Genomic DNA, 24,820 nt, shown 5'->3' on the forward strand with positions numbered 1-24,820 from the left:
AGTACTTCTTCCACCACTGATGAACAATAGTTCCACCTGGCACATGCAAAACAGACGAGAAGTTGATTACAACCACTCAAAGCTTCCCAGTTCTCTAGAATTTGTATTTGAGAGACTACAGGAAAAAACGTCTCAAAGATGATCCTTAGAGAATGGTTTCATCCATCGCTGGGGTTGACTTTATTGAGTTTTTAATGTTTATTTTATCTATCTAATTAGCCCTCACTAGCTAGCTATGGTAACTCATCAAAACAGCGTAATGTTATGGAAGACAATACCAAAGCAGAAAAAAATAGATGATTTGCCTGATTGGTCCAGGGGAGGAATATTGCCTTGGCTTCAATTAGTCATAGAGAGGTGCTCACTGGAAGTTGGAGTGTTCATACTATGAAGAGCAATGAAGAAAGCCAGTGCCAGGCGTTAACCTACTAAAATAAAGGCTTTAACTTTTTTCTAAGAGTGCCTTGGATTTGTTTTTCTTCATTGCTCTTCATAGATGATTTGCACTGGTCAAAACTTTGTAGCTGCACCAGACCAATCAATGCAATCAGAGCCTCTTGCACCGCCCACAACTGGCAAGTGACATATTAACCAAGTTGCTTGCAGTGTGAATGCACGATGAGTGCATGAAATTCAATTTTATCAAAACCCCACTAAGGACAATATGGTAAAGGGAATCCAAGCCAGGGAGAACTGATCATTTCCATCGACTCCAAATGGAAAGTCTACACTTCCAACATTCCAATTTAACCCCTGGAAAGGGCAGTCGGTTTCTAAGTAAAAATGGAAGGGGCCTGAAGATGAAAAGTATGAAGATATATAGATCATACTTAAGAGGCACACAATCTTTTCAAAGAGAGAGCAACTAGACAAGTCTAAAATACTATAGCATCCTTTCTTGAGGTTAAAGTAACATTTTTTTCCCTCAAAGTAAACGTGTCGGACAAAAAAGGGCTTATCAAACTTCTTAAAAGAATAAGACACATTTAACGTTGGCGAAAAGAATCTCTGTGTTACAGATACACACACAAACAATATACTACATTTCTCAGGGCTATACACTGACAACCACTTTAGGACAGAGAAAGAGCCTGGTACTCTAAACCAGAGCTGTACATAGAGTCTCGTATCCACACTGAAACCTTGAGGTTATCTTGAGGGTATCCATCGTCACCTAAAAGTGTCAAAAACTGTCATCTAAAGCTGTATCCTTGTCTGTTTAAAATGATGAACACAAGAATGTTTTCCTCTATGTGACAAACCAATCAGGTGTGGACGGGGTGGACGGACAACCGGTGCTTTCTTTTTCCACCAGTATGTTAAAAAAAAAAATCAGATCTGGTGAAGGAGAAGAGTTAAGGGGAAGTGATGAGGGAAGTAAATAAGACAGGTGTCATGTGTAGGTGCCGGTTTTGGCTGCTTAGCAACCGAAGGGTCCTTTTAGGTGTTGTTCCTCTGTCGCTTTGCAACCTCAGGGTTGGCCTCCATGATGCCAGGCCTTTTCAGATTCCACTGGTCAATCTGTCTCTGTCTGTCCTGCTGCTCCACCTCTGATTCGCTGGACGAGCTGCCAGTATTACTGCTGCTACTGCTACTGCTGCTGCTGCTGCCGCCACTGCCGCCACCACCGCCGCCACCACCGCCGCCACCACCACCACCGCCGCCACCGCCGCCACCGCCGCCACCCGCGCCGAACGCAAAGCAATCCTTCCTCTTCCCGTCGGCCTTGCCTCTCTCCCCTCCTCTCTCCCCTTTCTCCCTCCTCTTCCCCTCTGCCGCTCCACTGCTCTCCCCTCCGGGTTTGTCCATAGCGGCCATCCCCATCTCCATCGGGGCCTGTTCCGCTCCTATCACGGCTCCTCTCCGGTCCATATCCACCCACATGGGTCCCACGGGTGGCTCTAGAGGGGCGTAATGGAGCAGCGGCTGCTGGAGCTGAGGATCTATCTGTGGAGGGAGGTTCTGGTGCTCTGGGTGGAGGAGCTGGGCTTGGTGCTGGAGGTGATGCAGAGGCTGCAGTGGCTGCTGTAGGGGTTGGTGCTGGAGCTGGTGCTGCTGATGGTGGTGGTGATGCTGTTGGTGATGCTGGAGGTGGTGGTGGATGTGGTGTTGGTGATAGTGCTCTATGATCTGCTTGTCCACGCTGTGGACGAACTCCTTGGGCTGGTTTTTGAGAAACTTCTCAAACTTCTTGGAGGCCTTTTTGTTTGTCACAAACCAATCCTGTTGACACAAGGAGAGGAAATACAAGACAAGGTCAAGCACTTCTGAAGGGGAATACTTCACAGATGGTTGTAGAAAATAAATTTGACAAATGAATTGTTGCTTTATTCCAATATCACTTGCATACTCTCTCTTCCCGTCTTTCTCTCTCACACACAGAAAATAATCATCATAATCAAGGAATTGAGTGACATTTGTTGTAAAGTAGGTCATTACCTGTGAATGGACAGAATTGATGTGGTATTTCACGCCACTCTCTGAGTTAAACTCTTTATTGCAGATTAGGCATCTGTATTTCCCAGCCTCAAAGTCACCCTGCAATGGGAGCAGAGAGAATAAAAGAGCCATACATTGATTAACAAACTATCCACTGCATCTGCATTGGGGTTATAAAATAATGAATGCAAAATAAGATGTTTTTATAGAAAATTTTTGAATGATCTATGGTTATCTTTTTATGTTGTAATACTTGGGCTAGACTGGAGAACCAGTGATAATGACACATACATATATACGGTCAATCTCGGAACCCATCGTCTATCGGTCTGATGACGATTAGACTCTGGGGGCGACGGCCAATATTTTGGGGTTTCCGGTGTAGCCAGCGGACATCCGGGCCAAGACTTCCTCTTCCGTGTGCCGGTCATTGTTTACAGTCCGATTAGCAACTTGTGACGTGAGAATGGAGTTGGAGTTGAGAGACGACGTCTATGACCGGATTGTTTCACAAGTTTTTTACGTCCAGACAACATTTCGACTAATCTCTCTATCTGCATATGAGACGTTGTCTCTCAACTCCAACTCCATTCTCACGTCTCAAGTTGCAAATTGGACTGTAGACAATGACCGGCGCATGGAAGAGGAAGTCTTGGATGTCCGCTGGCCAGACCGGAAACCCCGAAATATTGGCCGTCGCCTCCAGAGTCTAATTGTCGTCAGACCGATAGACGATGGGTTCCGAGATTGATATACGGTAAGCTCCTGTATCAATTTCTGCGAGCAAGCCTGTATACTGAAAAAACCATTGCTTAGAAATGCCAAGGTTTACTAAGGAACTCAGGAATCACAAGAAAGTCAAGAAGCCCACATGAGTGAATATCACCTGGCCAGAACCCAGCTCAATCAGGCCATCGGAGCCACACTGGAGAACCAGTTTGTTTTCAAAGACTCTCAACCAATAGAGCATTTCAGCCACTCCTTTCCCCCACACTTCCATCTCAATCATCTCAACCTACTCGCTGGAGGTCCTTCAACCCCCTCCAACCTCTCAGCAACAGCCAGAGCTCCTACACTCCTCCCTTTGCTGTCCTACAATCTTAAGTCCCAAGACCTTCCTACTCTTCAGGCCCCAACCCCCCCTTACCCAACTGTCCTACAGCATTCAGATTTCTCCTTACTGAGGAGAAAGTGAACACACTTTTTTAGTGGCATCTAGAAAGCTGCCTGATGGGGGTCTCACCTGGGACCATCTGCCACCCAGCTTCTTCAACTAATCCCTGTCCACAAACAAAGTTCACATCAACTCCAAAACATCCACCATTGTTTCTGTGTCCAAGAAAGACCCAATCTCGGAAACCATCGTCTATCGGTCTGACGACGATTAGACTCTGGGGACAACGGCCAATATTTCGGGGTTTCCGGTGTAGCCAGCGGACATCCGGGCCAAGACTTCCTCTTTCATGCGCCGGTCATTGTTTACAGTCCGATTAGCAACTTGAGACGCGAGAATGGAGTCTCATATGCAGATATCTGTTTATAGAGATTAGCCGAAATGTCGTCTGGACCTAAAACACCTACAAAAAGTATCAATGTTTGTGTATTGTGTGGAGAAACGTTCGACTCTTGTGTCTCAAGTTGCTAATCGGACTGTAAACAATGACTGGCACACAGAAGAGGAAGTCTTGGCCTGGATGTCCGCTGGCTCCACCGGAAACCCCGAAATATTACCCGTCGCCCCTAGAGTCTAATCGTCGTCAGACCGATAGATGATGAGTTCCGAGATTGAGAAAGACATAGCTACCCACTTCAATGGCTACATTTCCATTCCAGGTAACATGGCTACTGGTCATGTCCTGGTTAATGTCTCATTGAGGCTAATCTGTTTCCATGAACCTTTGATCCTCTGTGATTGAGTCTCCCTGTTACCATGAATAAATCGACCGTTAACAGAATATTCCCCCTCCTTCTTTGACTGAGTAGTGGTAGCTTACTTCTAATACAGGAGAAAGAAATGATGAACCCAGTAGTCATTGTCATATTAAGTACTACAAGTGAAAGCAGTAAGATGTTTCCATGGCTGTTTAATATGAGGATGCTATGCACCTTAACCAGGACTTTCATAATCAGAATATGTTCTTAGGTCATTCTGAGTTATGACATCTAAATGCATCGATTCAAACCTGGGGCCGGATTCAGAGAACCCTCTTCAGAAAAAAAAACCTTCTCAAGTGCCATTTTTTTTTGCCAACTTTAGTCTTAAGAAAAAAAAAAAAGAAAAAATATACTTCATCAGTTGTAGTGGCCCTAAATAGGTTTTTACTCAATTGTTTTGTAGATGGAAGCACTTTGGGTTGCCTCCTAGCCTTGGCTTCTGGCCTCAATGGTAGTAAGCCTAAAGTGTATTAACCAGAATTAATTCAGGCCCTATTTTGAGAAGTTGTTAAATTGGAAAATTAAAGAAATTCATAAGAAATGAGACTGTTACTAAGAAAATATTGAGATATTAAGAGCCTTCTTAAGAACTTCCTAAATTTCCCTCTTATGTCATTTCTTAAGATCTATCTTAAGAAGACATTGGTGAATAGGTTACATAGGTTACTTGAATGACCGACTTATGAACCACCACCCTCAAGACCAAGAAAGGATGTTCTCTTTGAACATGTTCAGTGTCTCACAACAAATACTGGTCTAATTTTACGTCCTTTCATTAAGAGAAACGCATGTACATTTATTGGACTTAGACAATAAAATGATTTTGATTCTGGTTCAGAGAAAAAAGAAACTCATGTCCTACCCTTGTGCAGAGTCCCAGATGGGCCTTCAGTCCAGAGACACTGGTGTAGGTGCAACCACAGCCCTGAGGAAGATAGAACATAAGTTACATCAACAACATTATAGTAGTGGACTACGTAGACTAACTAGAAATATCCCCAACTCCCCAACCATCACTGATGCTTTATGAGGATTTATGAATTATGAGTTACAGAAAGATTCAACCCAAGGCTAGACAGAATAAATATCATTCTCTCAGAGTGATAATCCACAATATCCTTCGTTTTTTAATTTTGTCTCCATCTCCATCTGGTGTTGTTGCACTGCACTTCCCAGAGATCACTTGTTAATCAAACAGTGTGTCCTTCAGTGTGTCTGTCCTTTTCCCTGGATTGGATTGGATCTGTTGATGAAGTTTGAGTTTCTGTAGGTGGCGCTCTTTTCTTTGTCTGTTAGGCCATGGAGGCAATCGCTGCTCATGCAAACTACTCAGTTCTTCTATTTATTCCAAACAAATCGGAAATGTGAAACACATCCCTTCCTGTGCGCCAGAGGATTTTTCCCAGAAAAGACCGGACACCGGATCTTTAGAACACCAAATGGAAAAGCTTTCATAAACTGGCTATAGGTTGAACCACTATTGTGTTAAAGGAATAGTTCACCCAAAAATTCTGTCATCATCTACTCACCCTCATGCCAGTTGAAACACAGGTGAAGTTTGTCCATATAACACACAGGGAGGTTGCCAGCACAACTCCATAGCAGCCTTCTCCAAAACAACTGAAGTCAGTGGGGACCAGTTCTTCAGAGTTCCAAAAAAGACCTACAGTATATTTACACCATAATTTAGTGCAAATCTTAACTACAGCTGATTGATTTGCAACAAATAATGGTGTATAGGTCTTTCTATTCACAGTGTGATTGTTTGGCTGTTTGTTTTGGAACTCTAAAGAACAGGTCCCCATTGACTTCAGTTGTTTTGGAGAAGGCTGCTACCAAGTTGTGCTGGCAACCTCACTGTGTGTTATATGGACTAACACATTTCACCTGTGTTTCATTTGGCATGAGGAGGAGTAGATGATGACAGAATTTTCATTTTTGGGTGAACTATTCCTTTAAATCAGTCAGAGAGTAGCAAAACAAACATTCAGGCATATGATAATGGCGCTGATGATTACTTTAACCAATTAATCTGTAGACATGACAGTAGTTATGTTTCCTACCTGGTTGGGACACTGGACTTTCCTCTGCAGTTTCACCTCATTCTTCCACTTCCTCAGCACCTCTTGGCTGAAGGCAGGCAGGCCTGGTCGGGCATATTTCAGCTAGGAAGGGCAGCACGAACAAAGAGGAGGTCAAAGAGTCTATTTTTGCATAATATATTTATATATGCACACTCACTCATATATGTCTGTGTCTATTTGGCCTTGTACACACTTCTGCTGTAATCAACACAAAGGCTATATATTTTCAATCACTTTTTTTTCACAATTACTGATGCTGCTCTAATCTGCATTGAATTACCTTTTAGCTCGTGCTGTATTGAATCACCTGAATTTTGTATGCTCTTTTATTTATACTATTTATATTGTTTGTTTTTATCATGTGAGGCACTTTGTGACTTCTCGTCTGAAAAGTGCTATATAAATTAGTTAGTTAAAAAACAGTTACTACTACTGCTACTACCACTACTACTACTGCTACTACTACTACTTCAACAGCTACTACTAGTACTGCTACTATTATTATTACTATTACTACTGTTCCTATTACTACTACTGCTACTGCTACTACTGCTACTACTACCGCTATTACTATTGCTACTACTACTACTACTGCTACTGCTGGTATTACTACTACTAATAATCTGTTGTGTATATGTGAAATACCTATGAGGTAGTTATGTTGTTGTGTTTGGTTATGCTGTAGACAGAGGACCTTATGGATAGGATTTTTCAGACTTCATACATAAATTAAAAGTAAACTAAATCTCCTCTTACTTTTTTGTCATCGGGCACCAGGTCAGACTGGAACTTCCTCTTGGGCCAGTCCTTGGGCAACTCATTGTTGGCAATCTCAGCCAGATGGAAGTTGGCCACCTGGGCCGAGGCTCTCTGCACCCTGCCGCTGGCCGTCCTCTCCGGGTTGGCTTCCCTCTGGGCCTTCAGCGCCTCCTCTTCCTCACTCTGCTGGGGCGTCTGGATGATGGGAGGGAAGAGAAGATCAATTTTAACCTCAAACTGAGATATCCACTGCTTGAAAACGCATACAATATCTGCTCATGTACAGAGTATTGCTGAACCTACTGGGCACTGTAAGATCTATGTCTACAGGAGCAGAGTCATGTTTCTGTGGGGTTATTGTCAGGTGTCGCCCAGGTGAAAGCCAATGACAATCAACACGTTATGTATCCAGATTACCTGATGATGCAAACTCAGTGCCTGTCAAAGCGTATTTTCAGAGAAAGGTCACAAAACTACTTGGAATGTTCCTCTGCAAGCACAACAGCTGCCCACTTATAATCAGGAGAATGTCATTATGCATAATGCCCCGATTTCTGACTGGAACTGTGATATTATGACAATATTAGTGCGGTTAGTGTGATTATAAATCAGCAAAGTACATCCAGTGAGGAAATGCATCCGTGCCGTTTTCATCCATGTAAAGCACAGGCATGTGTTTAACACAATGTCATCTCTAAAAGATAGATTTCAACGGCAAGTTGAAAATATTGCTTCAGAATTATTCAAAAAGCAGTTTTTCATATGTTTTCAGTCATAATAATGCCTAATGACACAATTAAATATGACTGTGAAATATACTTAGTATTAAAACCTATTTTCATACAGTGTTTGAGGTTTGAATTCAACATTTGACTTACCGCTTGGTTAGATGAGGTGGTATTTTTTGCGGTGTGCCTTTATGAATGCAATATATACAATACATGCATATGATCTCCAGAGGCTGTTAGCGCTAAAAGAGTGGAAGCGGTAATCTGCGCTTATGTATTCATAAATTCTACTGGGTGAATGCCTGTAGCCTGTAAACTCTGTTGCTTATTACTTGCATTAAAGTTATACATCTACCAGAGGAACTTTTTAGCTGATGATAACTGGATTCGGCTAGTTGAGTTGTCATCTGTGATCGTGAGCACTCCTAATGACTAGTTAATCTACTGTGCTTCATGATGCACTGTAAAACACACGTTTTCCTTCGTGAACATGGATAAGGCGATGAAATACAATACAATATAACACATCACTCACAGGAGCGTGCTCTGATTTCAGGTGGTACTCCAGACCAGCCTTGGACTTGTAGGCTTTTCCACAGTGCGAGCAATTGAGCACCATCTTCTCCAGCTCAGACTCCTCCTTCCCGCACTTCTTCATGTGGTACAGGTAGCCCATGATGCTGGTGAAGCCAGCGTGGCAGCCCTGAGGTGGAAAACAAGCACATTTTGCCCAATTACCCCATGGGGATCGAGTAAGATTCATCTCCTCTTATCTCATCTGACAGCAAAGGAAATGAGGAATACATGTAAAGTGAGTTGAATTTGTCAGAAGCACTTTTCACGTGGACTAACATTTCCCGTAACAAATTCCACTACAAATTACCTGCTAGATTTTGGTCCCTGGTGATATTAATCCCATGCAAATCCACATCTCAGCAGTTACAAGCAAAAAAAAAAAATGGCATAGTACATAATAAATACGAGAAAACTTACGATGGCAGATAAAATGCTGGTTGCAGAATATTTGCCTCTGTACCTAGTTCACTATTTTCTCCTGAGATTATGTGGCTGACATGTCTGGATTATGAATTCTAATGATTTTTTCTATGGATTTTTTGGTTTTTCAAAGTATAGCACCAGTTATTGCAACACTGCGGTCGGATACACAGCAATGTAAGCTGTTAAAAGCTCATGCTTTGCTTTTGAACTGTGACTGCAGCTTTGCACAAAAATTGGTAACACTTTACAATAAGGGCACATTAATTAAGGGTTAGTTAATGCTTAATAAGCATTAACTAACCCTTAATTAACAGTTAACTAATGTGTCTGGTAATCATTTACTAATGGTGTTCATGTTAACTAAGGTATTAATTTATACAATACAACAATTCATACGCTCAATATCAGTCCAATATATCAGCAAACTGATTTAACACTCTAATCCTTGCACAAATGAGCACAGCTCACCTCTTTGGAGCATTTTAATTTGCCCAGTCTCTTCAGAATTTTGCGCAGTTTGTCTTTGATGGCACGATCATCCAGGTCATTGGCATCTGGTGAGGGCTAGGAGAGAAAACGGAGGCAGTTAAAACAACGACAAAACACCAAAGACTCACCCTCAAAAACTCCACTGAATGTGTGGTGTTGTGTTGTACTTTTATTTTGAAAGAGGAGCAGAGGGGAAAATTGCACCATTGGACCAGATTCATCAACGTGCTGATATAGCTGAGGATTGCTTTGGTATTTTTTTAGTATGTGTACAAATGTAAAGAAAAGCTGAGCTGAACCAAACTACAAATGTTTTGGCCTTTTTTAAAATTGAACCTCATAGCCTAGTTGGATTGCCATTCATGGTCAGATTTCTATGTGAGGAAATAGACCAGAAAACAATCAGTATCAACTATATCATTACTTCAGTGCACTATATGAAGAGGAATGTCCGCGTCAGCCATGGAGAACTGAATCTCGGCGATAAGAACATGACACAACACTGAAGCACCTTTCTTTCATTTTGAAGGAAGCATTCCACTTCATGGCTGTAATGGAGCTAGGGGGTTACAAGATTGAATACCACACACAGAGATGGACAAAGCATCCATGGATTCAAATAAAAGCATAACATTTTTTTGTTTAAGGCATCAAAACTAAGTGTGGTCATACTCAAGATTAGACAAACAGAATTGTGGTCATGACTGTGATCAAAGTCAAAATGTATACAAATTGTCCATCTACATGACATTGCTGCCGTCAGAGCGTCTGAGTTTAAAACAAAAACCCCAACATGAAAAATTGAGAAAAGGAGGAAGGTAAGACAAGCAGGGAGCAGTGAAAGTTGGTCTTACCAAGTGGCTGTGGTCAGCCATGATGTGGTACTTCATCCCTGTTGAAGACTTCAGCTGTTTCCCACAGTGTTGACAGGTAAAGGGTTGCTGCATACAAAGATTCAAGTTACATGGTATCTGCCATTTGGTGGATGCTTTTCACCACAGATCCTTACAGTACCCTCAGTGGATCATCTTCTGGCTCTAGGCAAGGCAAGGCAAGGCAGCTTTATTTGTATAGCACATTTCATACACGGAGGCAATTCAAAGTGCTTTACAGAGTAATAAAAAAATACAGTAAAGGTAAAAAATATACAATTAAAAAGTGCAAAAGTACAGACAAGACATCCAAAAGATAAAAGACTTAAAAAGCAAACTAGTGCAGTTCAAATCAAGTGAAATAGATAGATAAAAGAACACAACAAATACTCCCACTTTAAGATGCATGTTGTGAGTGAACCCATATGTTTTTTCTTGAATTTTCTTATCCCCTGTCCTTCCTGATTCTACTCTTGATCTGATATTTACGTCAGATCTCACTGCCTAAGGCAGACGAGAATCATAGATTCTCCTCTAGGTCCACAGATGGATGAGAATCACACAGGGTAAAGATAAAGCTCTGTCATCTAGCTCTTTTGAGTTCCTAGATATAGCTCTGCCATCTAGCTCTTTTGAGTTCCTAGATATAGCTCTGCCATCTAGCTCTTTTGAGTTCCTAGATAAAGCTCTGTCATCTAGCTCTTTTGAGTTCCTAGATATAGCTCTGCCATCTAGCTCTTTTGAGTTCTGAGATAAAGCTCTGCCATCTAGCTCTTTTGAGTTGCAAGATAAAGCTCTGCCATCTAGCTCTTTTGAGTTCCTAGATAAAGCTCTGTCATCTAGCTCTTTGAGTTCCTAGATAAAGCTCTATCATCTAGCTCTTTGAGTTCCTACACAAAGCTCTGTCATCTAGCTCTTTGAGTTCCTACATAAAGCTCTGTCTCTAGTGGGAATCTAACCCCTAACCTTTGCAGTGTCAGTGCCAGGACAGCATAAGACACACCAAACACACATGGCGTGACCCATCATCATAGATCTGAACTCTTCATTAGCTCACTCTTGGGTGTTTCTCGTTGTTAATTTAATACTGCTGTCTTCTCCTGTGTGGAGAAGATTTCCAACCAGTGACCATACTGACACCAGAATTTAATATGGGCAAACAGGGTGAATCTACAGCGCCTCAATGAGTTGGGATGGGATGCTCTTCTCTGTTGCATCCCCACTTTGTGATTTAGGCTGATAAGACAGCTGCATTTTTAGAATAAAAATCTGGACTAGTGCAGCTGTGAGCATCTATCTTGCATCCATGGTATTGCAGTGGCCCCTGCAGCCTATGTTTTCCTCAAATGTTTTTTAAGTAGTATCCTCAAATGTTTTTTAAGCATTATTTTTTTTTGCATGAGTGGCCCTGTTTTGAGTCAAACCCCTTCCCTGGTAGCGTTAGTGCCTTTCTCTATGCATCAAGGTGTACTGGACCACAATGGAGCTAGCATGCCCTACCAAGCTCAACCAAAATGGCCAATACCATTATTTTTGGACTGAAGCTGACGATATTTTCTGCTGATATTCAACATCCTTCAATTTGACCCTTTCCATGCCAAGCAGTATTCAGTTCTTCCCCAACAGTTTTATTGTTGCCAGGGTAGAAACTCTATAATATTAAAACATATTCATGCATACTTGCGTGGAATCTGGTCAGAAAGTGTAGTCTTGATCAACTGTACAATAATATGTTATCGATTAAACTGCATCATATCCATCATATCAGTGGACAACACTGGCTGGACCAGATCCCATTATTAATAAAACACCAATATCAGCCCAATATATCGGTAAACCTAGTCCTGAGTACTCACCAGTCGGCAGTTCTCCATGTGTTTCTTCAGCCCCTCCACAGTCTTCCTGCTGACGCTTTTACATTTCGGACAGGTGACTCTGCCTTTGGCCACAATCTGGAGCTGCCAACGCTCCTCTTGACTGCCTGGTCAACGTCAACACATAAAAACAGGCTGTTGCTTCTTTAACACAAAGCTACAGTATATCGTAGTCCTTAAGAGGGTAGCAGCCCGTCAGAACTCCTTGTGTATTTTGTCAATTTTGTCAATTCACTTTGAGTTCAGTCAATTGACACTGCAATTTTTTGTTTAAAGATACAATGTATAGGTTTTTGTCATTGATAAACTGCTGTTGATAAACGTGGATAGTACAGCGGTGTATAGAATATATCACCAGCGGTCGGTAATCCTAAGAATACCTAAAAGGATTAAATTCCAATATCAGTTATCTGCAGGTTTCAGGAAGCCAAATTAAGACTTTTTAACACATTTTAATAGTACATGGAATTGGATTGAAGATTAATTTAAAAACCAAAATAAACAAACCAAGTTGGCAAAATTAGCTTATTCCTGACTGAACATAGCTAATGAAATTCTAAATGGGCAATGTGAGAAAATTTCGTACAAGGACACCAATAAAGTGTTTAGTATGGCAGATATTTGCTGTATCCTATTACTATGTGACTGCTGCAATGACTCAATCTCCCCATGCAGATCATTCAAGGTTCATCTGATCTTTTTACAAATTGGATATGAGATATGAGTCTTAAATTTCTTAATTTTATGCAAGAACAAAAACCGTCTTCCTCTATTCAATCTCTCATCTGGGGGAAATAGTTTGTCAACTAAAGACTATTCGTAGACAGACAAACAGAGCGCGGACATGGTTTTTCTACTAAAACTTGAGCTCCGGTGGGTGATGGCTGCTCCTCCGACTGGCCTCCCTCACCTGGAGGGTAGGTAGGAGGCTCCTTCTTGGTGGTGAGGACCGGGGGTTTCTGATCTTCGTTGGCCTGGGCCTCTGGGCTGCTCTGGAGACCACCAACACTGACTGCATCTGAACCTGGAACGTATACATTAGGTGGTTAGTTTTATACCGGCTGTTAATCAGCTCCAGAATCAATTTTAAAATACTTTTTTTTTTTTTTTTATTGGGGTTTTTGGTACAAAACATACACCATCTCTAAAGATTTCCTCCAAAACATAAGAAAATATATACATATATGGCTATCCATACAAATACCCACACACATATACACATACAGTATATATATACACACACACATGTACACACATATGCACATGAATACATACATATATATATAGATCAGTGGTTCTCAACATGGGGTCCGGGGACCACCAGGGGTACTTGAGGGGTTTCCAGGGGGTCCCCAGAAAATGTATCAATTGCTAAACTTCAGCATTACTTCATTTACAAGAAGTTTACAGAATTAGAGAATGTAGAAGAATGATTATTTTGATCATAGTTTGACTGTTATCTCTCTACCTACAATATATCAATACAGCATGGAATTCTGGACAAAATCATATCCAACAATAAAAATATTCTCAGATTTGGCCCCATCAAATGGGGGTCCGTGGCTCTAATGTGGACTAAATTAGGGTCCTTGATATGAAAAAGGTTGAGAACCACTGCCCTCGATGACTTAAAGAAAATAAAAAAACATCTTTTTTACATACATTTGCACGTTCACTGTTTTTATCTCTCTTTGATGTTTTTTTCATCATGTCTGTGAAGCACTTTGAGTTGCATCATTTTATGAAATGTGTTCTAGAAATACATTTCACTTGGCTTGACTGGTGCTGCTGTCTAATAGTCCTACAACACTGATTTCCATTGCATTTGGACAGTATCAGACAATCTGCAGAAACTGTGATCATGCCCATGATTTTGAGGTCAATTCCAGGGATTTGGAAGCTTTGAACCGAGGATACAAGAAAATAAATCCTTCAAAAAGTGTTCCCAGATTCACCATATCAGTTTCAAAATAAGTCCTACATTGGGAGGTAAGTAGGTTCATAGTTATCACCCAGCCAACAATAAAAAAAGCTCAAAGGCTCATTCAAATGCGGCAAACACAATCACTGTGGGAATGTGTCCCAGAGAAAGGCATTATGCTCATTTTGTGTTATGGGGCAGTAAAAATCGTAAAAATCTTTAAGCCCATTAAACTATGAATTTTAACATTTAGCTGTGATTTTAATCTCACATAATCCTCTTCTTATGCAGATCGTTTCAATCAGGAGAACTTCTGGTTTCTTCATGCAGTATTAGTTTGCAGACTGTTGCTATACAGTAATATATGTCGATACATACAGCTAAATCTTTTTGATGATGGTAAGACAACACATAGCCTGACATTTTATAATAAGCCACATTGTTGTATAAGCAGTGCTTTTATGTACGTAATATGTAGTAAACTGTTTCCTAACATTACTGTATTCTCCATAGAAGAGATGAAAGGTAGCTGATCAACTAAGGGGGCAGAGAGCTGAAATCACATTCAAATACACTGATAACTAATTTTGTCAATATGTCATTGCTACAAATGCATCGTAGGACTGTGCAGAATGTGCACTTGTTTCTTCTTCTATCATTCTTATAGTTGACTGTGTCACTGTTGCCCTCTGGTGTCCAACTAGGTGACTTACTGACTTTGACTAGACTGCCTACTGAGATAATTATGTGATGGTTGATCAATGTTTATCGTCAGGTTTGTTTTTTAAATATTTCATATGTACCACGCTTATAAGAATAACGTTAGGATGAAGGTTCTTAAGTTTTTTTTATCCTGTTCACTGAGCAAGCCAATGGATTAAAGGCCTTTTGATTTTTTTCATTAACACCAAAAACTACCTTCCACTTCAGATTCTTACTAGATACCCAAGGTGGAAGTAACAGATTACAATTACTCTCATTACTGCAACTGACTTGGATTCTCATGCTCTTTTTTGAGTATGTTTTGAAGCCATTATTATTTTACTTTTACTTGGGTATTTGGACTCATAATACCATACTTTGGTAAAATTTCAGCTACTCAAGTAAATGTTTCTACTCAAGCAGGATATTTTGGTACTCTTTCCACCCTGGCATGTACCCAAATGTAGCCCGATGTCCTTTTTATTTGTACTTGTTTGGGCTTTTGTCTAAGCATAGAATGGGTTCAAATCTGGTCAAGATCTTTGTCACATGTCATCCCCCATATTTGAACTATGTAATAAAGAAAAAAAACAAAAAACAAAAAAAAAAACAACCATTTAACTTTATTAACCATTGTACGCCTACATTCAACTAAGTTCAACTGGCTAAACAGTAGCACTGCCACTGAAACTAAATTGAACAGTGCCCCCTACTGGCCTAACAGTAGTACTGCCAGTAATGGCCCCTCAACAGGCTCTATTGAAACATAATGGTGTCTGACAGCATTGCTGCCAAGCACTGCTGTCACAATCCAGTTAATGATTTATTAGGACAGATGTACAGTCCTGTTCCCTGATGTCGGTGGGCACACTGCAAAACAACTCTTTCAACACTGATTTACAAATGTCATTTAGCCATTACCATTACTCATATGCTAACTGATAAAGTGTTGTTCACCACCTGAATAATTCTGTTGCAAAATGTCGTATCAATTTTGAATAAAAATACAAAAAAAAAAAAATTGGCTTCAGTTATCTACCATCCTTTAAAAAGAATCATAACTTAGTTTTGTGCGATAAATCATTTGTGTACGTGTCATTTTTTTTCAAATGGAGGATATCTCATTTGGATTTCACCTACAGCGATTTTTATGACATTACATTTTTGGACAGATTACAGTGCAGTAACAAGAACAAGAGGAGAGCAAGAGAATTTGTCATACACTAAAGATTCTGCCAGGCTCAAACCTGTGGAGACTGTGAAGTGTGTGATATGTGCCTCACCCCACTCAATATCAGACTACTGCATATGGTAACTCACCAGAGTCTCTACCCTCTGGCGGCTGTGGGAAGCTAATAACAGGTGGGCTTCGCTCCATCTCCGCTCTCTGGACCTTCTTCATCGTCAAGTCTTGAAAGTGACACATACATACAGAATAGAATCAATCTCCACAACATCAAACCAACAAATATCTAAGCATGGTCTATTTCCATCTCAATTTTTCGTCTCACTCACACACACACACACACATGCAAGCAAAATCCCCAACATGCACACACACACACACACACACACATGCACACAAAAAAAACCCCACAAATCCCATATTACAGGAATTCTATATTTCTATATGTTCTGTAGAATCATATTGTCTAGGATGGCCACAATTTATTTTTGTTTTTGCACTTAACTCAGGTTCATTTTAAGTTCTATGGTATGATGCTCTACACAAAATTGTCTTAACTGTTCAAATGCCTACCACATTCAGACCTGAGTTACATTTTGGTTAATGCAAAGGCAAAAGTATTCATAAAGATTTGCAATAAAAAGCTTTAGTTTACAATTCTAATGGCTCTGCTATTGAATCAACTTAGTGTTTAAGTATTTTCATATATATATATATTTTTTAACATGACAATATCGAGGCATATCAAAAATATTGTGATACCAATTTTAAGTCAAATCGCCCAGCACTAATACAAGCCAGTGTGTATGAATAAGTACCAGGTCTCCAGACGTGTTCCTGTCCTCTGTCTCTGCTACTGCTACTCCAGGCTTGGTCTTGGCTTCGGCTGGTGCTCCATGGCTGCTCCGGCCCTGAAGGGGCCCTGTCTCTTCCCGGATCCCTTCCTGGGTTCCAGGCCTGATCCTGGGCTCGGTCTCTCCCAGTAGCCCAGGCCTGCTCGGGGCCTCGGTCCCGGCCCGTCGCCCAGGCCTGCTCTGGTCCGGTATGGGCCCTGTCTCTGCCTGCAATCCAAGTCTGGTCCTGACCGGAGTGTCCCCCTCGGTCTCTGCCTGAGTTCCAGACCTGTTCCTGGGGTCGATCTCTACCCGCTGCCCAGGCCTCAGGACCTCGGTCCCTGCTGGGGGTCCAGGTCTGGTCCTGAGGCTGGGGTCGCTCCCTGCTGGCCTCTGGGCCTTGAGGCCAGACATCCTTTGCCACAAGCCTCGGAGGCAGCCTCGCAGTGGGCGGGGCCAAGGAACCTGGGTCCGCCCCATTGGCCAAACCGCCCGATGACATGACCGAACAGCTGGTGGTTGGGTATTCTACCGTCCCTATGGAAACACTCTGGAGGTCCTCATACCTGATTGGTTAAAAACAAAAATTCTATGTTATTATTTAAAATGATGCATATGAAACAAGTTGATCATAAATTGATCAAATAGCCCTTGATAAAGGCTCGATCTAGATGGATCTCTTGAACGAGATGATAAAACTCTCTGTTCTCTCTAGGAGGACGTCATGTACCCACGTCCTCTGTTTCAGAATGCGCTCCTCATCCTGTTCTTCAAGAGCAAGTAAAGACATCTCCTTTGTTACTTCAGGTTAGCTAGCTGATGATAATTAGATAGCTTACAAATTACAAAAGCAATGTGAATGATGTAAGGCTCCTCGCGCCCTATGACCTCTTGTTCTCTCTGTTGAGAAGTGACGCTTACAGCTAAGCTTTGTGTTTGAGCAGGAGGAAACAAAGACTCCCATCTGATGGGCCTTACACCACGACACAATGCCTTTACACATGCCCAGAAACAGAAAGTGAAACCAAAGTCATCATGACAATGCGGCCTTCTCAACACATTTTGGAGACACTAGTCATCACCTCATTAGAGACATGCCTTTCCGCCTTTTTTAACGTAATGCTACCATTCACACAACACTGGGCAACCTTCCTTAAAGAGTAACTAAACCCCACCTAAATCTGTGGTGAAGCCTGACACCTAATGGTGAAAAGTAGGGTATTGCACTGGTCATCTGCTATTGGCTGGTCTCTGTGCCCTGTGATGTCCCCATCTATAGAGTACAACAGGTGGTAACATCACCTGGCACAAAGACCAGCCAATAGGAGAAGGCCAGTGCAGTACCCTACTTTTCACCATTAGGTGTCAGCCCTTCACCACAGATTTGGGTTTGGGGTTCAGTAACTCTTTAACTACCGCTAAATTCCACTGTTGTCATTTCCCGGAAAATTACGTTCAACCGCCGGAGTCCCTGCAGTTTGAAAACATGGCGGGTTATTCTCTTCGTCCGCCTCGACTCCGGTCTCTTAATTCCACGTCCAATTCCACATATTCGTCAAAAACGTAAAGCTACAGCCTGTTGTATAGTGCTTTGTATTTCCCTCCTGCAGTTTGACAACAGAGCGTCCTAACGTTGTGCGTGCTTGTGCCGTTAATGTTACGGCATTGTTCACACAGTCGATATGGAACTTTACCAGTAATGTTACAATTGAGCAGTGAAATTGGTGGAACTGATTTACCGGCATTTCGACACCGGCTCCTACTCACACACGTGTGAAAGGGAGTGTGTCTATGTTCCCTCAGCCCTATGTTCCCTCAGCCCTATGTTCCCTCAACCCTATGTTCCCTCAGCCCTATGTTCCCTCAGCCCTATGTTCCCTCAGCCCTATGTTCCCTCAACCCTATGTTCCCTCAGCCCTATGTTCCCTCAACCCCATGTTCCCTCAACCCTATGTTCCCTCGGCCCTATGTTCCCTCAGCCCTATGTTCCCGCAGTCCTATGTTCCCTCAACCCTATGTTCCCTCAACCCTATGTTCCATCAGTCCTATGTTCCCTCAACCCTATGTTCCCTCAACCCTATGTTCCATCAGTCCGATGTTCCCTCAACCCTATGTTCCCTCAGCCTTATGTTTCCTCAACCCTATGTTCCCTCAGCCCTATGTTCCCTCAACCCTATGTTCCCTCAGCCCTATGTTCCCTCAACCCTATGTTCCCTCGGCCCTATGTTCCCTCAACCCTATGTTCCCTCGGCCCTATGTTCCCTCGGCCCTATGTTCCCTCAGCCCTATGTTCCCGCAGTCCTATGTTCCCTCAACCCTATGTTCCCTCAACCCTATGTTCCCTCAACCCTATGTTCCCTCAAACCTATGTTCCCTCAGTCCTATGTTCCCTCAGATCAGAACCTCCGCCAATGAGGTAATGTTTTCGCCCCTTTCAGCCCCTAACCCTAACCGTAACCCTAACCCTAAAACCCTAACCCTAACCCTAACCCTCTGATGCTGAGGGAACATGGGGCTGAGGGAACATAGGGCAGAGGGAACATCGGGCCTAATTTGGATGGGGAAAAAAATTCATGAGGGAACATAGGGATGACCCTGTGTGGGGAAGGAGCTTTAGTGACATGTGTACCCTGTATATTCTGACATTTTACAAAGTGACACATGCTCATTTTATCAATGATGGGTTTTTTCCTCAGAACAAGTTAAAATATACTGAGATATTGGGCCAAAATGATCTCTCTCTCCATAATGTATTTATTACAATGATATGTATATCGTTAGACACATTTATTACTATACTGAGAATCCTGTCATGCAAATTCATCCATATATTGCTTTTATTAAGCAATATATGGATGAATTTGCATGACAGGCCCAATGAGGCCCCATTATAAATCAACTGTGACAGACTGATGAGATTCACTTACCTTTTTCTACCATAAGTTCTTTTCATCTTTAGAGCATCTTGGGCTTGAGACTCGTCATTCTAAAACATTCAAGTACAGAACTGTGAAGTAGAGATCCAGCGGTATGCATAAAGTTAACAGATTTTGAGTATTAGAACCAGGAAATGGACAACCACATCCACGCGTTGTTTTATTAGTAGCATTTTCTGATAATTGATGGATGGCAGTAAAACAGGCTGCTTAAATTTGCCTGGACAAAACCCTTGGTAGACAAGACAAAGCATGTAAAAAAAAAGACAGCATGTGATATATACATGTAGCATGTGTTCATTCTCACCTTAGGATGTCCAATCACACTCAATTCACAGGCTCTATCTGGCATGCGCTGAACAACTGTTGGAAAAGATCAAAATTAATTTAAAATCATGAAAACACAGTATTGCATAGTTTTCATAACAAAAAATGACGTCTCCTGCATTCAGGTATTCATTACCTCTATTAAGGATAATATGGGTGTACATTACACTCTATACAATGTAAGGTGAACTTTGCTGATTTTCACAATGACAACGACCCTGAATACTCTCAACTATTCTCAATGTTGGAGGATGTCCATTGTATTCATCCATTTATCCAATGTTTTATCATTGTACTTATATTTATTATTACTAGAATTTATAACCTCCTCCTCTCCTCTCCTTGTCTCCTCTCCTGTCCTCTCCTCCTCTCTTCTCCTTGTCTCCTCTCCTCTCTCCTCTCCTCTTCTCCCCTTTCTCCTCTCCACTCCTTGTCTGCTCTCCTCTCCTCTCCTTGTCTCCTCTCCACTCCTCTCTCCTCCTCTCCTCTCTACTCTCCTTGTCTCCTCTCCTCTCTCCTCTCCTCTCCTTGTCTCCTCTCCTCTCCTTGTCTCTTCTCCTCTCCTCTCATGTCCTTGTCTCCTCCTCTCCTCTCCTCCATGGTGGGAAACACAAACACACAAACCGCTCTCCACTTATATTAGTGGGATTACTATAATTATTATTTATTTTCAGTTGTACACTGGCATATAATGAATTGAATAAATGGCTTTTCAGGTTGCCTTCAAAATGCTCAAGGTAGAAATTATATCTCCATGAGCAGGTTTCAATTGCAGTGGCTAAATTTATTTATGAAATAGAAATGTACATATTTATGGTACTAGATAGTGCTTACAAAGCAGTTTTGTTTTTATAGGTGCATTTCTTCACTGCATCATCCATTACAATTGTTTGATGATCACTTCGCCATGTATTATCCTTTACATAATGGACATAGCAACTGCCTCAGAAACTGACAAATGACATGATCCCTACTTCAATGTGTACAAACAAACTTTTAAATGCCTGACAATCCCAGACAGAAAGGCAGTTGGCATTTAATTTTCTAATTTAATTAATTGCTAAATTTAAAAAGAAATAATGAAATTATGCAATTCATTATTTTCCTGTGGCCCCTGAGACACCATCAAGGACCCTTGGGGGACCCACTTAGCAAACCATTTATGTCAATGTAGTGACATGTAGTTGTTATTACAAGGAGAGAGATCCACCCTTCCTCAGCATTAGTATTTCTCAGGTAGAACAGGAAAGTCAGACAGGGAAGAAAATAGAATAAAATAAATAGAATGATTTATGCTGAGTCAAACCCTCATCACAACATACAAATAAATGCTGTAGAGCTTTGACTAGGGCCTGAAGAGTTCAGCCAGAAACTGAAAAAAAAAATTTGAAAAAATTTCAAATGCAAACCAAGCCTGAGGGTAAAACATTGGTGAAGCAAACTGATCAATAGCACAGAACTTTGCTGAACATTGTATTTTTCAACAGAACCTTTGAACTCAAACCTGAGCAATACTTGAATACTGAACCTGCAGTGTCAGTCAGGTTCCATCGGAACTAGCCGGATTCTGGAGTAAAATATCAAAGTCTAGTAGAGTCCCACTAGGCTACAAGGTCACCCCAATAAAGTAGGCTTTTTTGTTTGTTTTTACCTGGACATGGCACACCACTTTTTGGTTGAGACTGGACAGACTTTCTCTTCCTTGGCACATACAAAGGTGACATATCCCCGCCAATGTGTGTGTGGTCCATTGTAGGAGGGGCAACACACCTTACAAATCACCACTGGAAACACAGAAGAGAAAACATTACAAAATATAAAATGTTCTGTTTCCTTGTTTAGTTCTATACCATGCACAGCAAAATGTAGCAGTGGAGTACCTCAAGGTTCCATCCTGGGTCCAATTATATTCTCTATATGGTCCCACTTGGTCACATCTAATTTATAGATATCTACTCCATTTCTTAATGATAAACAACTGTATCTGTGTCTTTAAAACCCAATGACACAAATAGCCAAGATAGTGTAAAAAGATTTTTCAGCGTACTTAAAATGTTGGACGTCTCGAATTTAACGGCTAAAATTCACGATAAAATTCAACCTGGTCAAGTTGAGACTCGAGTCCAAACACTTATTCGGTTTTGTTTCTATTGGTTAAGAAATACAGTATATCCAAAACTAGGTCAGTTCTATTATTTAACTTTGAGGAAACCTTTATTTCATCCCATATTGACTCTTGTAACTCCCTGTATACGCTCTTTGTCATCTGGAATTTACTGAATACTTTTAAAGCGATAACATGCCTTGGCCCAAGCTTATTATGGATTGTTTAAGTTTAGTCTTAGTTCCTTTGACTACTCCACAGTGTATGTGTACGACAAAAGGTGATTGCTGTTGTCATGTGAAAACCTTGTAACTCAAATTTAGGTGATTTTCATGTTTTCACTTCAGCTGAAGGATTACATGGTCCTCTATGGGCTGAGAAAGTTCTACCTCTTGGGCTTATGAAACCCTTTTGAAAAACTCCTTAGGTGGAGAGGCTGAAAACAAGGCTGTTTTTCTTAGTTCCTGAAAAGCTGACATTCTGGAGATAAGAGACAATTTGCAACTGGGAAATCTAAGTTAGTCATGCATGATCCACTAAATACAAATGACTAAAAAGAAGCTTAGCAGTAACTGAAATGCTGAAAGGTGTTATTTTTTAAGTAAATGTGTACTGTTATGACAATATTATTACTGTTCAAGTCCTAACTTTCTTACTTTATTACAATGATGGTAATTGTAAAAGCGTAATTTTATAACACTAACTTTGTCCAGAAAGGACCTATGCCAATACAGTGTTATTATTATTATTACTACAAGAATAAAGGCATTAGGGCCTCCACATAGAGCCAGAGCATCTAATAGTAATAACACAGCTACACACAGAAAAAAGAAAGTTCTTAAAGGGTTCTTTGGTTAGGGTAGTGGTGCAATATAGAACCACAATGACTGAAAGAAACTTCTGATTTGTTACAATAAAAAACAAACCCTGTAAAATCATAATAAAGAAGCCAGTACGGTTTCCAAAAAAAGTTCCTTTAATACGGCTGATTTGGAACATTTAATACATTGTAAAAGGGGGTCTAATGGATGTAGAACCATTTCTGGGCATAGTGCTATAGAGAACCTTTCTTTCTTTACAGCACCAAAAAGGAGTTATAGGGTAAAAGCCTAAAGAACCGCTTTCTCGAACTGTATAGCACCCGTTTTGTTAAGAGTGCGTGTTTGTTGTATTTCCATCATGCTTGTCATTTGGACATGTGTGCATAACATGTTGTGTGGAAGGCCACCGCTTTAATGGATGGAAAGCAAAACAGAGCTGTCAAAGCCAGTAAGTAACGGCGGAAAATGTCTAACATGTTGTAACGTAAACTCGGTGGTGTTTTTTAGTCCGGTGAACCCCCTCAAACCCCGCTCCAGTACTGAGGCGAAGAGGCTTCAACCCAGCAACCACCATCATTGTCTGTGGATAAACACACATTTGCTTTTTCCCCTCAGACCACGACGGACAGGGAAACACGTCCGACCGCTGTGGGAAAGCAGCGGCAGCGTAACAACCGGCGTTAACAAGCCGTGTTTTACACACGAAGGGTAGCAGCCTGTCTGCTAGCCATTGTTTCTTAAAGGAGGAAAGAAATGGGTGAGAGCCTACCGTCCTATCGTCCACTCCCTCTGCAAGGTTAGCCTCCATGTCTTCCAGCCTGGCCTCCTCCTTCGCCTTTCCCCCGGCAGTGATACCATCAGGGAGGCTAACCTAAAGGAAGGCCTATGTCCGAAGTGTAAGAAAAAAAAACAACAACAACAACTAACGGACTAAAACTAAGCTTTCTCAAAATCTACACAAACACCAGCATAATTCACCATATTGTATGTATACCTTCCTTGGCGGAACGCCCTCCTGCTGGAGAGAACAAATAAGAGCCGCATCTCCTGCTGCCTTCAGGGGTTGTCGGAAATATCGTATTTTTTTTGCTAGGGACATTTTTCATTTATTTTATGTAGTATTATTATTATTATTTTTAAATTATACAAACATTTTTCCATGATTATGGAAGCCCGTTTCCGTCACCTGTTAAAAAAAATCTGGCGCATCAAGTGAGATTTTTTTCTCAATGGTATGACTTAGTATCTCATAATTATGAGATGCTAAATCATAATTATGAGATGCTAAGTCACATTTATGAGATACTATCTCATTATGAGATGCTAAGTCATTATTATGAGATACTATCTCATAGACTAATTATGAAATGCTAAGTTATATTTATGGGATGCTAAATCATAATTATGAGATACTAAGTCATAATATTGAGAAATAATCTCACTTGATGGAAAAAAAAAGTTTTGTGCCGGATTTCTTTTTACAGGTGGTGGAAACGGGCTTCCATATATGGTACAAAAATCTATTTATTACAAAAAAACCTGACATAATATATGAATAAGTATATAAAAAGAAGGCTTAAATAATTAATAACTCCTGAATCAAAGTTTTTTTTTTTCATTTTCCCTCTTCATTGATTTCAGTTGACTCAAATGGTTACACAGTAGTTCATTTTTAAACACTAACAACAAGGGCTTGGTTTATATACATTTTGTTTCGTGGATACAAATTTTTGCTAACACTAATACATTTTTCCAAACTTTTCTGATGGGATTTCACTAATCAGACTGGATTACATTTAAAAGCTTGGTTT

The 24,820-nt window shown here is 41.0% G+C and overlaps 1 protein-coding gene across 1 annotated transcript; it reads right to left on the reverse strand.

Moving 5' to 3' along the window:
- Positions 1-1,440: 1,440 nt before the first annotated feature.
- LOC139639346 (zinc finger protein 512B-like) lies at positions 1,441-23,961 on the reverse strand. Its single transcript, XM_071513430.1, has 16 exons — positions 23,779-23,961; positions 21,736-21,868; positions 20,065-20,120; positions 19,749-19,807; positions 16,807-17,387; positions 16,123-16,212; positions 13,090-13,203; positions 12,162-12,286; positions 10,288-10,374; positions 9,413-9,508; positions 8,481-8,648; positions 7,215-7,412; positions 6,438-6,539; positions 5,237-5,299; positions 2,440-2,538; positions 1,441-2,223 (listed from the first exon to the last, which is right to left on the reverse strand). Exons 2-16 carry the CDS (start codon positions 21,833-21,835, stop codon positions 1,441-1,443), a joined length of 2,721 nt encoding a protein of 906 aa, XP_071369531.1. The 5' UTR covers positions 21,836-21,868; positions 23,779-23,961.
- Positions 23,962-24,820: the final 859 nt, after the last annotated feature.

This window comes from Centroberyx affinis, unplaced genomic scaffold (genome assembly GCF_046629955.1).
Source record: "Centroberyx affinis isolate AG114_WGS23_722 - 3 ecotype Tasmania unplaced genomic scaffold, CSIRO-AGI_Caff_v1 ptg007153l_1, whole genome shotgun sequence".
NCBI lineage: Eukaryota > Metazoa > Chordata > Actinopteri > Beryciformes > Berycidae > Centroberyx > Centroberyx affinis.

Coding starts and splice junctions, on each gene's coding strand:
- LOC139639346 (XM_071513430.1), bottom strand. CDS start 21,835: ATGGACCACACACACATTGGCGGGGATATGTCACCTTTGTATGTGCCA. Junction 19,808..20,064: donor GTGTGATTGGACATCCTAAG/GTGAGAATGAAC, acceptor TGAATGTTTTAG/AATGACGAGTCTCAAGCCCA. Junction 7,413..8,480: donor TGAAATCAGAGCACGCTCCT/GTGAGTGATGTG, acceptor CCCATCATCCAG/ACGCCCCAGCAGAGTGAGGA.